The following is a 14823-nucleotide window of genomic DNA, read 5'->3' as shown; positions in this document are numbered from 1 at the left end:
TCGAGAATTACGAGACAGTAACTTAAGGTTTTGATGTAGAAATGGCTCCCCTTCTTGGTGATTCGTGCTGTGTTAACACTTTTAGAATTTCAGTCGGGCTTTATTTCAGTTTGAATAACTACTACTTATGTAAATTATAAATACTACCTATGTCAGGAAACCATCTCTAGATCGAACAGTTGTCTGGTGATTTTAAGATAATGAGAGAGAACTTTTACAGTTATCTGACATTTTCACTGGAAGAGGAATATTGATGTATTTATTTGTTGGTTTGTTTGAATAAGGGTGCTGTGCTACTTGAAAACATTGAAAGATGGTAATTTGATTGTTAAATTTGTCACAGACTCTACAACAGAACAGACGTGACAAGCCGCTCAAAATGAGCAACTTAGCCAGGTTTTACCCTTGCAGCTGACTTTCGAGTTGATATTCACCTTTCTCCCTCCGAGGCAATGAAAATTATTTTGAGACATTAATGTCCTCAGTGTCTGGGTATATTTTAAGTGATGCCTATTTCATTTTATGACACCATCTGTTAACCTCCCAGATAGCCGTATCTGTTATAGCCCCAGAGTAGAGTATTACATATATAATTCAAAATTATCTGATTTGAATTCCATGTTGATTTAGTTGAAAATAGTCTTAAAATTAACTGTCATATTACTGTCCCATAAATCTAAATGTAAATCTGTGTAAACGTACATTATGAAGTATTCCCAATTTCTCATTCCTCTCTGCATTTTGATTATATAGCAGTGGAATATATTTTAGAAGGATATTATGCCTTTTGCTACACCTTGATGTATGATATGGAACCTAATTAAGCATATTAAATGTAGCATTCACTCATTTTTTATGAGATATATTTTAACAATGCATGTGTATGTAGATAACCTGTAGTAAAAACCTTGATGAAATCAGGAGTAATTAAAAAAACATATTATTGATGTTTTTTTTTCATCCATCCTCGCCTGCTTATCTGGAGTCAAGTTGCAGGGGCAGGAGTAAGCAGTAAGGTCCAGACCTCCCTCTCCTGCGCCACACTGTCCCGCTCCTCTGGGGGGACCCCAAGGCGTTCTTAGGCCAGCCTGGAAACATACATCTCCGGCGTGTCCTCGGTCTTACCCGTGGTCTCCTCCCAGATGGACATGCCCAGAGTACCTCCCCCGGGAGGCGTCCAGGTGGCATCCTGACCATATGTCCAAGCCACCTCATCTGGCTCCTCTCTATGCGGAGGAGCAGCGGCTCTACTCCGAGCTCTACCCGGATGACCAAACTGCTCACCCTATCTCTAAAGGAGAGTCCAGCCACCCTGTGGAGGAAACTCATTTCGGCTACTTGTATCTGCAATCTCGTTCTTTCGGTCAGTACTCACAGCTCATGACCATAGGTGAGGGTGGGAATGTAGACTGACTGTTAAAATCAGAGCTTTGCCTTTAGGCTCAGCTCCCTCCTCACAACGAAAGACCGGTACAGAGTCTGCACCGATCTTTATGTTGATCTCCCACTCAATCCTTCCCTTACTTGTGAACAAGACCCCAAGATACTTGAATTCCTCCACTTGGGGCAGGACCTTATCCGTGACCCGGAGTGGGCATTCCACCCATATCCGGTCAAGCACGATGGTTTCGTATTTGGTTTCATCCCAGCCGCTTCACACTCGGCTGCGAACTGCTCCAGTGAGAGCTGGAGATCATGGCCTGATGAGGCCAAAAGAACCACACCATCTGCAAAAAGGAGAGATACACAACATCACTAGGCTTCAAGAAGAAGTAGAAAACATTATTTTGTCAAAGAATCAGAAAAACTTTCTTTGATAGCTGCCAATGTGAACTATGCTAGTCAGCAAGCGTGGAATTCCTGATTCGGTGTTTAGATTGTGTTAGTTTTAGTATCATACAACTGTCACTCTGGCTCAGATTGTTCGGTACGCTCCATCTAGATGCGACAGATTCCAGTTATTCCATTTTCTTTGTTGACAGAACTTTGTCACTTACTTTGTAAATGTACATGCTGTAGGGAAGCAAGAGAACAACCGAAAGGAAACAAAGACAAAAATTGGTCTAGTCACTGAAATACTACAAGCTCTATGGTTATGAAAAAACATCAAGCTGTTGAGGACACTTGCACAGTTTATAATTGGGGTTCTCTTAACCCTCATATTATGTTAAGGGTCAATTTAACATAACCCTAACCCTTAACATAATATGAGGGTTAATCGTCATTGTCTCTTGGTGGTCAAAATAGCACAATGTGTTCCTTATATTTAATTTTGTGTTATTTTTATAATGTGCTTTCTGGTACATGCCAAAAAATCTGTTTGGGTATAATGTAGCTCTGTGTTTGGGTTTAAATCACTGAAGACACTGGTGGTACTTAGTTTCATGTAATAATGTCCAAAGCCCAAAGCTATTTGTTCTTTATTGAATTGGGTCTCAGTTGTACTTTTGTGGTGCTGAATAGACTAGTATTCCCACAAGAGAAGATTTAAATAGCTTGCCTTGAAATGCAATATGAAAGAATATACTGCATTTGGAAATGAACCTTTGCTAGGAAGCCTACCCCACTGACTAAATAAGTCAGGTTTGCAGAATCAGTTAAATATAAGGTTTGTAATGTTTAACTGTTTGTAATTAATGTATTGAGAAACAATTTTAGTTGAGCATGGCTTGACGGGAGCAATACAATGATGGAAATATAGATTGTACATAACGACTTGTTGGAGAAATAGGTGAGAGTGGAAGAGTGGTTTTAAAAACAAACCGATGTGTGTGTGTGTGTGTATATATATATATATATATATATACTGTATGAATCTCAACAACACACTATATACCACCCATTTCCTTACCACTTAATATCACTGTGGTAAAGGTAGCAAACAGCATCTCAAATGTTGAAATGTGGTTTAAACATTTTTTAAAAGCACATCTGCAGTCTTCTGTATTTCTGTGAAGCACTTTGAAATACATTTATAATAAAGTCTTCATGTCTCCCTGAGTGAAGGGCTGATGGAATGAATCCCACAGTTTCTACTTAGATCATTCTCAGAGTTATTTAAGCTTAGACATACCTAAATGATAGAGCAGTGCAATTATGAGTTGTTATGCAAGGTCACGTCCATCAGGTGGCAAGTTGTTTTTGAGCATTTTCTGAGTAATATAGTTACTCAGATGGTACTTTAAACACCACGGTTTAGACTTTGCTGGCCAGCTGAATTAAAAAAAAATAATAATAATAATGCTTCAGCCACTCAACCTCATTCCTGAATTCAGAAATTGAAACAGATCAGAGAGTTCCATTCTCAATCATGAATACATTTTTAGTAGCAGCAGTTGAAACTGAATAATGGCCATTTTTTGGGGGTTGGAGTGTCGGGGTATTATAAGGGTTATGTCTTATCAGGTGGCAAGTTGTTTTGGAGTGTTTCCTGTGAGAAACGTATTGACTTATTGTTATTGCATATATTTATACTTACTGTATATAGCTCCGAAATGTATAATAACCATTTATTTGTAAGCATCTAGGTTAACTAATAAGAGTGTGAGGTGAGGGGCGGTAAGGAACTACCTCATGCAGCGATTTGAAAATGAGACAAATATGGCCTTTTTTTTTTAATCAGTTAAAAACTTGACAAGTTCGGTGGAAGGGCAAGAGTAACAAAAACATTACAGTCTTAAATTCTGAGTTAAACAATTTATATGGACAACCCTTTTGTACTAAGTTGGTACAGGGGGTTGGTTAAAATCTAGCTGTGTTACACAAAGCCTTCAGTAAAGTGTCCTTTTTTGTCTTTCCATTTCGCCGTGAACGTAGTAGATCAATGAAATAGAAAATCAAACACATATACTTAAACAAGATTATTCTTATCTAGACTCTGAAGTTGATGTAAGAAGACAGAAATAAGGACTTGACTCTCCTTAGACTTGTCACCTTTTTTCAGCTTTTATTGTTCATGTCTTCCTGTTGAGAGCCGCAGAATCACAAGTGAAGGGAACTGCAATGTTATTCTGCAGTAAACTGAGGACATTTGATGCAAAATGAGTCACTTTCAACATAAATGACATACATTTATGCAAATCAAATGGGAAAAAAAGTGAAAAAAATAATCTTGATACACAATGGAGAGAATAATTGATTTAGAGGTTCTTTGTTTGCGTTAATGACAGTTCAATGGTTTCGGTTTAACACATAGTTGTTTAGTGACAGATGAAACAAATACATTTCCCCAACTCCACAGCTTGCCTCAGACTAATGGATTTCACTCTTAAATGAGCATCGCTTGTAATTTGCTTTGTTTATATAAATGGTTTTGACATCCTAACCTCTCTGACCTCAAATAATTATCGAATAAAAAAAAGAATTGTAGGAATTGCTAGCTGCTATCACGTTAGTAGCGAGTATACTAGCAAGTTTTGTGCTCCATACAGTAGAAGGCCTAAAAATAAGCTATGCTAATGACATAATATGGCTGTGGCCACACACACCCTCCTGCTCTCCTTTGGCTTATCTCTTCTCTGACGGAGACAAACAAGCTCATCTGCACTGGATCATTTGCCTCCTCCTAATATGTTGAAGTTTATAGCCAATTATCTTTTGCTATCTGCTATTGATTACAGTGTTATCTTTCTTGCATTGCTCTATTTTTTGTCAGACCACCTACAAATACACACACACACACACACACACACACACACACACACACACACACACACACACACACACACACACACACACCTACCTCAGAGGGGATGGCTTTCTACCAATTGCTCAGTGAGATAACTACTAGCAAGGATCCATGGATGTTCACTTGCCACTAAAATATTTTAATTTAAATTCAGTGCTGTATCCCATTTAGAGAGTCCATGGCAAGTTGTGTTCATCTCACTGGTAGGATATAAAAAAATATGTCTTCAGCCATCAGTTTATCAGGGATCAGTCTGATAGACACATTTCTTCAGGGCTTAATCCAATATTGGTTGAATTTGTTTTCATTTATACTTTACAGTAAATCAATAGCTTGAAAAGGAATATTGAGAAGAAATTTTGTCTTTATTTTCTCCTCAGTTGGGTTAACAATTTTGGCCATGAGGGCCTTGGACTCCTGCTTGATGCTCTGGAGAAGCTACTGGACAAGAAACAGTGAGTGATCTCTGATAAAATCTTTCTTGTCATTAGTGTGTTAACATGCTTGACCCTTAAAGAAATCTCCTTGTTTTTCCAGACAAGAGCATATCGATAAAAGGAACCAACATAAACTTATTCAATGCTTGAAGGCTTTCATGAACAATAAGGTTGGTGCAATATCTAGTCAATTTATTGTGACAGCAACAAAATTCTATAATGTAATTTTCTCAGTAAATTGAAACAATAATTTACTCAATTTTATGTTGATAGGGGATATAGAAATTTAAACCTGAGAATCATATTCTTGTTATATTTAAATCAAAACAAGTGAGACCTGCTCACTTGCTTTCTGTCAGAAATTTGTTAACCATTCACAATTAAGGCTTGTAAATTTTGAGTGGACGAGTAAATTATAAACTATTTTGAGTGGACGAGAATATGTGAAGCATTAAAATGGTTGTCTTCTCATGAAAGGGTAGGTTTTTATGTTTTCAAACAGAAGTGTGTAATACTCACAACTGTCCTCATTTTTCTCAGCATGTCTGCAGGTTTAGAACCAGGTCAATATACATGATCTATCCCTAGGTTAGACTGCACTGAAGTCACAATCATAACAAAACTTCTCAAGCCTAACCTCTCTTGATGACCTTAGAAATACTGTTGGTGGCTGCAGTGGCAGATTTTGTGATGTTTTTGAAATGCAATGATAATGTTCAATTCTACATATTGCTTCCTTTTAAGAAAATGAAAAGCTAACTTTTTCTTTGAATTTTTATGTTTTAAATTTTGCTATATTAATTTTGTTACTTGGACAAAAACTTTTTAATTTATGGGATTCTTCAGGCATTTAATTTATACTCAAACCTCCCACTATCTGACAGTATGGACTGCAAAGGATCTTGGGGGATGAACGCAGCCTGTTGCTACTTGCCCGAGCCATTGACCCAAAACAGGCCAACATGATGACCGAGATTGTCAAAATTCTCTCAGCTTTCTGTATTATTGGAGAAGAGAACATGTAAGTGGAAGTCAAATTGTCCAATCAGTTATTAGTCTTATACTTCTTATCACAAAAGGCATTTTTCAATATCTCTCTATATTTGATATTTTAATTGATAACACTTGATTTTGGTTGTTGTCTTAAAATAACAATTGTTAATAATTAACAATTGCTATAAGTGAAATCAAAAAACTTTGACCATTGATGAAACCCTTTTTATTTGCAATGAAATCACAAAACTCCTGATAAGCTTTTCCCAAGTATGATCAAATTTAAAGTGAGGAACTTTTATTTAGTTATGCAGTCCAGTGTAATGTGCAATTTTGTAACATGGTTTCCTCTTTTGGGTGATACCACTCACAATACTTAACAACTGATGGATGCACGAAATGGTTCTTCATCCTAGATCAAATTGACAATAAACAGAGGACTTTTGATTCAGAATTTCACCGAATATAGACAGGTATATTCGTGGGGCAAAGTTTCACCATTGATACTGAACAGACTTTCTTCATGCATCATTTCAGCAATATGTTAAAGGGTGATATTTGTTAAAATCACAGCAGACATTTCCTGAAGAGATTACAGGGAGCTCGTATGTTACTTTGTTGCTCCGAAAACGCTCTGCTAACTAGAATTGCATGTTAGACAGTCATTAATGGTAACAGCATCAAATTAAATTGATCAATCTAGCCTGTTTTGAAAGATCTTTACAGCTGCTGTGATTGCCGCTCAGTCACTTTAAATCCCTGTCACTGAGCATGGCCATTCAATATATCTGGGTGTCAGCTTTACTCCACACAGAGAGTCTGATTGGTCAGGCCACAGAATCTTTTTGGCTTCAGTTTGTCTTGCCTGAAATAGATAAAGGTAAGGGAAAATGTGGCCTAGCAATGAGGCAAAACTATATCTCCCGGATAGTAAGTCAGAAATCCAATCAATTTTCATATTTTTCGGACCTCTGTGTTTTTGCATTTTAGGCACATGCTTTTATTCACAACTTATAGGCTGAAGTTGTCCAACACCATTCAGTCAACCAATAGAGCCCTAGCAAGAACTTGAATTTGCATACAATCTCATTAGTTGTATTTGCTCATAAGGCCACTAGTGTCTGACATTATTTTCAGAAAACATATTTGACTATAATTGCTCTGACACCTGAACACTGCAGTGATGCTGTGATTTCTTTCCCGACATAACTTTGGTACCAAGTTGAAAATGAGATACTACTAAAAATATACCACCGGATGAATACAAGAAGAGGTGTAGAGCACGGGTCAAATCCAAAAACTGTTGGAATAAATGTCCACACAAATGCGAAAAGGGGGATAACATAGAAGTACATCCAGGTTGACTTGAACAATGTAAGTAAATTTCCTCTGACAAAGGTGATGAAATTGTTTGTTGACTTGTTTGTTTGTCTGCCTCCTGTGGTCCCCTTTCTTGCAGTCTGGATAAGATTCTTGCTGCAATGACAATTGCAGCAGAAAGGAATAATAAAGAGAGATTTGCTCCGATTGTGGAAGGACTGGAAAATCATGAGGCCCAGCCGCTCCAGGTTAGCGCTCTGACACAGACTCACACACACACACACACACACACACACACACACAACACACACACGCACGCACACACACACACACACACACACACACACACACACACACGCACACACGCACACATACACACAGGTATAAACACAGATAAAAGATGAATGTCTAACCCATGAATTCTGAACCCTCCTTTGGGCAGCGGAAGTTATGGATCTCAGTAATTTAGACCTTTCTGACCAGTAATAACACAAATTATAATATTACTGTCCATTAACAAACACAAGAATCCCCAGTTTAAGCTGCAGTTCAGTTCATTCTCACCCATCAGACTGCAGACTGTGTTTAACACTTTGCATCAGTCAAGGGCAAACTGCTACAGCTTCTGCTGTCTTCATACATGTGTCATTCTGTGCTTGTCTACCTGTTGTCTACCATTTGTCAACCACAATGCACTGCCAGCACATGATTAAATATGATTGATAGGTGTTGAAATACACAAAGGTCCTTGTCTTAATTGAAAATACTTTTATTTTTATTCTTTTTCCTTCTCCCATTGGTTTTCTCATTTTTGTCACATCTTACAAATTCCTGACATTGCTTTTTCCATGTAAGTGTGATATTCTTCTGTGATATTGTGAAAGGGAAATTGTATCCACATAAATGCTGATTGATCATGTCAACATGGGTTAAGTGTTAATCAAAAATAATAATGCTAATAATTGATCAACATGTTCTATGTTACATAATCGAGTGACATACAACATTGTCCCCTGTGAGTTGACTAGTTACCTTTTGTGTATGATTCCCTAACTTACTCATGACTGTCCCTCCAGACTGATTTTATTTTCATTTTCGTGTTCATCTTGTATCAGTGGATATTTTAGCACTACATCAAGTAATTAGTAAATGGACATTTATTGCAAACTAGATGAATCAAAATCAATCAATCATGGCATTACAAGGCACATTTGCCATCTGATCTATGGATGCCTATTATAAATTTTCATGATAACTATGTCAAATGGCTCTGTGAAGGTCATCCAGGTCATGGTGCCATCATAAGAATTGTCAACAATATGTCAAATGCCATTTTAAGATATACATTGGAGTCTTTATGAGCTAGATATTTATTTCTATCATAATATTTGCATGTTATTCATTAAAATATGCACATTCTCAGAATTTTCTTCATCAGTAATACTCAATTTATGCAAACTAAAAATTGGGATTTCTTACATAACCTGAAAAATCATAGTTATCATAGAGTAAAAGAAAAGTCATGTAGAAAATTAGTGTACGAAGTGTAGAGAGAGTAGAAATTCTTTTATCGGGGGCTGTTGTGTTTTCTTTAAATTTTGCCATTAATGGAATGAAGCTCTGCTAATTGTAAAGTAAATTAAAATGCTTTGCTGATGCAGGGGTTCTTGGAAATTAATAGACTTTTTACCCAAAACCACTGATGGGCTGTAGTACTTGCGTCTGCTAATTTGTTTAAAATGTGTTTTGCTGTAGTTCAGACAAATGAGCCAACTGAGCAGAAGGAACACACATTTCAGACCTCCCTAAGAAAACCACTTTTAATCACAGTTTGGAAAAATGCTACAACCGCAGCTGTCTACATTTGAAGCATACAGTATAATGCCTCCTCTCCCTTTCCCACCACGTGCCACTCAAAAATGCATGATTTAGGTATATTTGAGGCACTCGATGTAAGAATAAGTGTGTATGCAAGTGACAAAAAATAATTTTTATGACATGCATCGGTTTCTTCACTTACATGAATTCTACAAAGATTTGGTGGAGTTCCTTTCATCTATCTTCCCCCTCGAGGATACGTTGTAGTGACAAGTTTCAGTGCTCAGATGCAAAATTTTAAGTAATTCTAAAGTTGCCATTGGCTGGCAGGGTTCGCATGTAATCAATGGAAGTGCATCTTTAACCAAGCCAAAAAAAGAGAATAAAGCAAACTTTTCCCATGGGAACATACTCCTTCTGTTGTATCTTAGTTGAATTGTAAGAATACTGTCTTCTCCTATCTATCCTGATGTCACTGTACTATATAATCACAAAAAAAAAAATCAACATCAAAGGTTCCCAAACCAATACCTCTAATGTTACATTGGTTTTTCCCCTATCGTCTACTTTCTGCAAAAGATGAAGTGATAGTACCAATTAAACATTTGACACTAAGTGATGAAATGGGCAACATTGACTAAAACAATGAAGGCCTTTTGTTCAGACCTTTTATCAGTTTTCCCATACTCCTTAAGTTTGCTATTGAATGAATCTTGAGTCATATAACTTTTATATGCCTTATTACTATGCAAAAACCCTGTAGAGCAAAAACAGGTGAGAACAGGTTTAATAGAAAATTAAGTATGCAAGTATGTATGTATGGGCGTGTTTATGTGGGTGTGTGTGTTTTTGTGTGTGTGTATATATATGTTGTAAGTCATATATGTTTTCAGCTGTTTTAAAAAATCACAAGCCAATAGTACAGGGTCAAGGTTTTCGGAGACAGCTTAGATTGTCCATGGGGATTCTTCAGCTGCCTATTGATTGTCTGTCCATGGAAAACGCTCTTATCCGTGGCCTTCTCACTTAAAACACCTTACTGCTCATTATAATTCATCAGTGATTCCTTCGTAACCCCCTACCAAATCCAGTACACACACACTTTTCCCTTCCAATAATCCATTAATAATGCACAGCTAAGCAATAGATATGCCAGACCGATACTTTCTTCCATCACTCCGATCTGTTTTTCTCCTTTTTCACTCTTTGTACTTCTTGTTTCTACTTTAGTTACAATATGGATTTCTAAACAGAAACAAAAACAAACCCAACCAATAAACCAAAATCACCATAAAAATGTTTCTTTTCTGTCGTAATTACATTTTTCACTGTACTCTGTTCAAACCATATGCTCCTTTAGGTTGCGTGCATGCAGCTGATCAATGCACTGGTTACCTCTCCTGATGATCTAGATTTTCGTATTCATCTACGGAATGAGTTCCTAAGATGTGGCCTCAAGAAGATCCTGCCAGTGAGTTTTCCAATTTTGGTTGATTTCATGAAAGTTTATTTATTTATATTCATTTATTTAAACATTGAAATAAATGAATTGGTTATTTTAATTCAATTCAACCTTGAGTATATTAACAACATTGTGCATATTATTGTAAATATGTATCAGGATTGTATGACTTCATATTATGTGCACTAAATGTATCTAGGGTCTCCTGTCCATTCTGACTGATTGCATACACTGTTGATGACATTTTTAACCCTGTTACTGTAACTATGTTTTCTCAAAATTGAAGTGCCATCCCTTACATTTATTGATTGCATCTCTTTGGTACCACAAGTTCTTTGAAGTCTTGTAACTGATTTTAGGCCTCTGAATGTCCTGATTTTTTTTTTTACTCAGTTGTATTTGTTACTATTACTATTACTCTATTACTATGACTATTACTATTGCTATTACTACTATTATTATTACGATTAATATTGTTTTTGCTATTATTACTACAGGCATCATAGTGTTTAACATAGATTAAAGGCTTAATTTAGTTTAATTTGGACAAATGCATAGTCGATTGTTTCATTGGAAATGCTTCAAGATTTTACAGTCATTTGAATAATAAAACTATTATGATTAATTATTATACAAGTATCTACAAATTAGTAATATTTGAACATATATGAGTTCTCCCAATTTGCCAGTGTAAGATCTCAGCATTACATTTCTTTGACATACCTTTTGGCCTACAAATTGTCACATGAAGCAAAGGATCTCCAACTCCTCAGTGAGGTTCTTATTTGTGGCAAGTGGGGTGAAGTATTTCAGAACCATACAGCTACTCCATTATACCAGCTGCTCCTGTTGATTATTACTATCACGACTGTAATTATGTCTGCTTCTGTTTCCCATTAAATGAAAATCAGGTTGCAACTTGACTGCTTTAAATGAGGATATTCAAACTGACATTCCTTCTGCTAATAATTAGTTATATTATGGGGCCTGTTTACCTGTGAGCTAAAAAGTGAACTCAACTAAACAAAAAGACAATGAGTGTTTTTTTACGGTTACTGATGGGTTTCTTTGAAATGCAACCCCCGCTTTTTTTTTTTTTTCTTTTCGTGGCGCTGCTGTGCCTCCCTCTTAACTGGTGCTAGCTAAGACAGATGGCACACCTGAAAAAACAGTGCAGGGTGATTGATACTTGCAGAAATTGGGTTACATTTGGTCCTATCTCCATCTGTAAACTGTACTGCGGGTGATTCATAGAGAAGTGGTAAAGAGCGCCCCTGGAGCCCTTGAAAGCTGGAACAGGTGTGCGAGAATATGTTCTGTCAGGAATACCTACTGAGAGGGTTCAGGGCATTTTTGTTCCTAGTTCACTAAACTTCCCCCATGGATGCAGGAGGACTGCATACAGTGTCACAGACGGGGCCTCAGTCACTACTCTGAAAATTGCTCAGTGGTGCATGAAGCCAAAAAAAGGTGGCCTTCAGGTATACGGTAGTCTCTGTCATTGTGCAGCCAATATAACAGGCACTCTTCTATTGGAAGGGTTGGCTAACATACAGTTTACCCTTGGTTAAATTGAATTGGTATAAAATGATTTAATCTTGTGGCTGCTTGAGGTATTTCTCTTTCTTTCAGACCAAGCAGTCAAATTTCCGTAGTTGAAAAAAAAATATTTCTGAACTGTTATAGCCTTCTGAAACGTAAAGAAAAATCTTTCTCAGTATTCTAACCTATTAGAAAAATCCAATTCCTGTGTAATTAGGTGGTTTGTCCAATAAGTCAACTAACAGATATAAAAGGTTGAGATTAGAAATACAAAGATGTTAAGTTTAAAAAGTTACAGGATATTGCAGTTGTTTTTTATCTCAGATGCTGATCATATTATTTAACTTACTGAGATGACCCTTGTGTAATGTGACATTCTGTATCTACTGTTTGGCTTACTTGTTTTAGGAGCTCAAAGAGACAGAAGAACTAGATATTCAGCTGAAAGTGTTCAATGAAAACAAGGAGGAGGACTCAATCGAACTCTCCCATCGCCTGGATGACATCCGAGCTGAGATGGAATATCCTTTGTCCTGCCTCTGTGTGAATATACTGATGAACATACCCATTGAACTAGGAACGAGTGTATATTGTGGGTTTGGCCAAGCTTTACAGTTAAAGCCTCTTGTGGCTTGGTTTATTAGGGAAGGATTTAAGGATCCAGAGCATAATATCCAACTCTCTCTCATACTAGGTATACTAAACATGTTTGTTATAAATTTACACTCCTCTGCTTCTCAGTCATCCCCCCTTTTCATCTTTTGTCTTTGGCTATCTCTACTGGGTTAAGCACTGCTGTGGGACTCAAGTAGAGGGATATCAGTTATACCTTAAATTTTGTGGTTTTACTTTTCATATATACCAACCATGATTAACATTTTATGGGAACTCATATTGTGGTAAATATTATGATGTGTTCAGTTCCCATAAAAAATGTGAATCTCCTCACATTTCTGTACAAGTGTCCATTTAACTTCTGGAACTTTTAATTTAACAGCTTGAACATTCATTTAAACCCCAGCTAGAATCTTCAAGAATCCCAGAGAGGAAACTTTTAATAATTTACATATCTTCTCTAAGGCTATGTATGAATGGCTGACATTCTGAGACAATGTACTAGACACTGACATTGTTATGCAGATGTTCATTCCCACACCCTTTTCTTCATCTAAATCCCACCGTTCTGGTGCTGACACAAAGTACTGCTGTGACTGACAGTTTCTGTTGACACATATAGGTGAGAGGAGTCGGTTGTGTATGTGTTTGGAGGGAAGATGGAGAGGAAAAAGTGTGCTCTTGGATTAATGATGTGCTTGAGCAGGTTCACAAATGAGAAGACCCAATGTTTGCTTCCAAGGACAATGTGGTGTATTGATCTATGAGCTCAGAGCATGATTCAAAAGCCTTGGCAACCCATTGTCCCATTGCCAGCATAGCACACACATATATGCATGAGATTACACCGATAGTGCTTCTCTTACCTGAGCATTGCATGTGTCTTGTTTTTTTTTTTTTTCTTTTCCCCGGTGGTTTCATGAATATTAACCTAGAGGCGCTCATCTCCTCTGTGTCCAGCACAGGTCCAGGTGCCAAAGAGGTGACTCCAGGCCACTTATACATATTAATGGGCTGTGGAATTGTGATTGATTGACCCCACCACTGACTGGCCTACATTACACTTGACTGCCTCTCATGTTTATTCATGACTTGGAGAGAGAGGAAGAGAAAGAGGCAATGAGGGAGGTGTCATTGAGTGGATTGGCGTTCTAAGTTAGGTTTATGTCTGCAGCTTAGTGATAGATGAAGCTAGTTGGATATTTTCCCAGTTTGAGCTGCTTCTTATATCCTCTCAAATGCTGCTGTAGTGAGGCTATAATTGAATCTCATAGGATTGTAATTCTCAGAGGCTTCATACTCAACTATTACAAGGGAGGGAAATGATACTTTCGAGAAGCCTGTACACCCCCCCCCCCCCGTCTCAAGAAAAAAAGACGATATGGGATTGGAGTTTAATTACAGACGTCGTTGAAATTAATAGGAAAAGTGTCAAACTGTATTTAAAAGAATTGATTGGCTCCAGTTGTAGGGCATATGACTGTTTTGTGTGCATGACTACATGGCAAATAGAGAATGTTACTTCTCTCACACACAATAACCTTTCTCTAACTTTTTATGGAACCTGACAAGTAGTGTCAAATAAAAAAAAAAAAAAAAAAAAAAACATCAACAGGTCTATTCTTGTCAAACCGTGTCTTGGCAACTGGACTTGATTTCCTCTCCTGAAGATATTTCATCTGTCATCAGTTCTTGACCGTTGGGAGTTTTTGGTATATAAGTGCTGGGGTTGGGGGCTCGTCTAAGTTAAGAGGGCCCGTTATGTTAGCAAATAAGTCATCTGAGTCTGAAATTTAAATATGCAGTTATACAAGCCAATACAACTGTACAGCGATAGCTGACAATTTAAAAGAAGGGTTGAACCTCTGGTTATGAATGCTTTGGGATACTTGTTAAGTTTAAATAAATATTTAACTGAAATGCATTTTCATAAATGAGTTGCCACTGGA

At 37.1% G+C, this 14823-nt stretch overlaps 1 protein-coding gene across 4 annotated transcripts in view; it reads left to right on the top strand.

Moving 5' to 3' along the window:
- diaph2 (diaphanous-related formin 2) overlaps window positions 1–14823 on the top strand; it is a 339738-nt gene that overhangs the window by 102316 nt on the left and 222599 nt on the right. For all 4 annotated transcript variants that reach the window (XM_086157743.1, XM_086157742.1, XM_086157744.1 and 1 more), the window contains 6 exons: window positions 5068–5142; window positions 5225–5294; window positions 6009–6145; window positions 7577–7685; window positions 10616–10726; window positions 12668–12780. In XM_086157743.1, coding sequence (XP_086013869.1) covers window positions 5068–5142; window positions 5225–5294; window positions 6009–6145; window positions 7577–7685; window positions 10616–10726; window positions 12668–12780 — 615 coding nt within the window. The remainder of the gene's footprint in view (window positions 1–5067; window positions 5143–5224; window positions 5295–6008; window positions 6146–7576; window positions 7686–10615; window positions 10727–12667; window positions 12781–14823) is intronic.

The sequence above is a fragment of the Fistularia commersonii genome, chromosome 13 (genome assembly GCF_037954325.1).
Source record: "Fistularia commersonii isolate RoL2024-O1a breed Wild chromosome 13, RoL_Fcom_v1.0, whole genome shotgun sequence".
In the NCBI taxonomy this organism is placed as follows: Eukaryota; Metazoa; Chordata; class Actinopteri; order Syngnathiformes; family Fistulariidae; genus Fistularia; species Fistularia commersonii.
The sequence above is the reverse complement of the archived record's forward strand: the minus strand, read 5'-3'. Positions and strand labels throughout refer to the sequence as shown.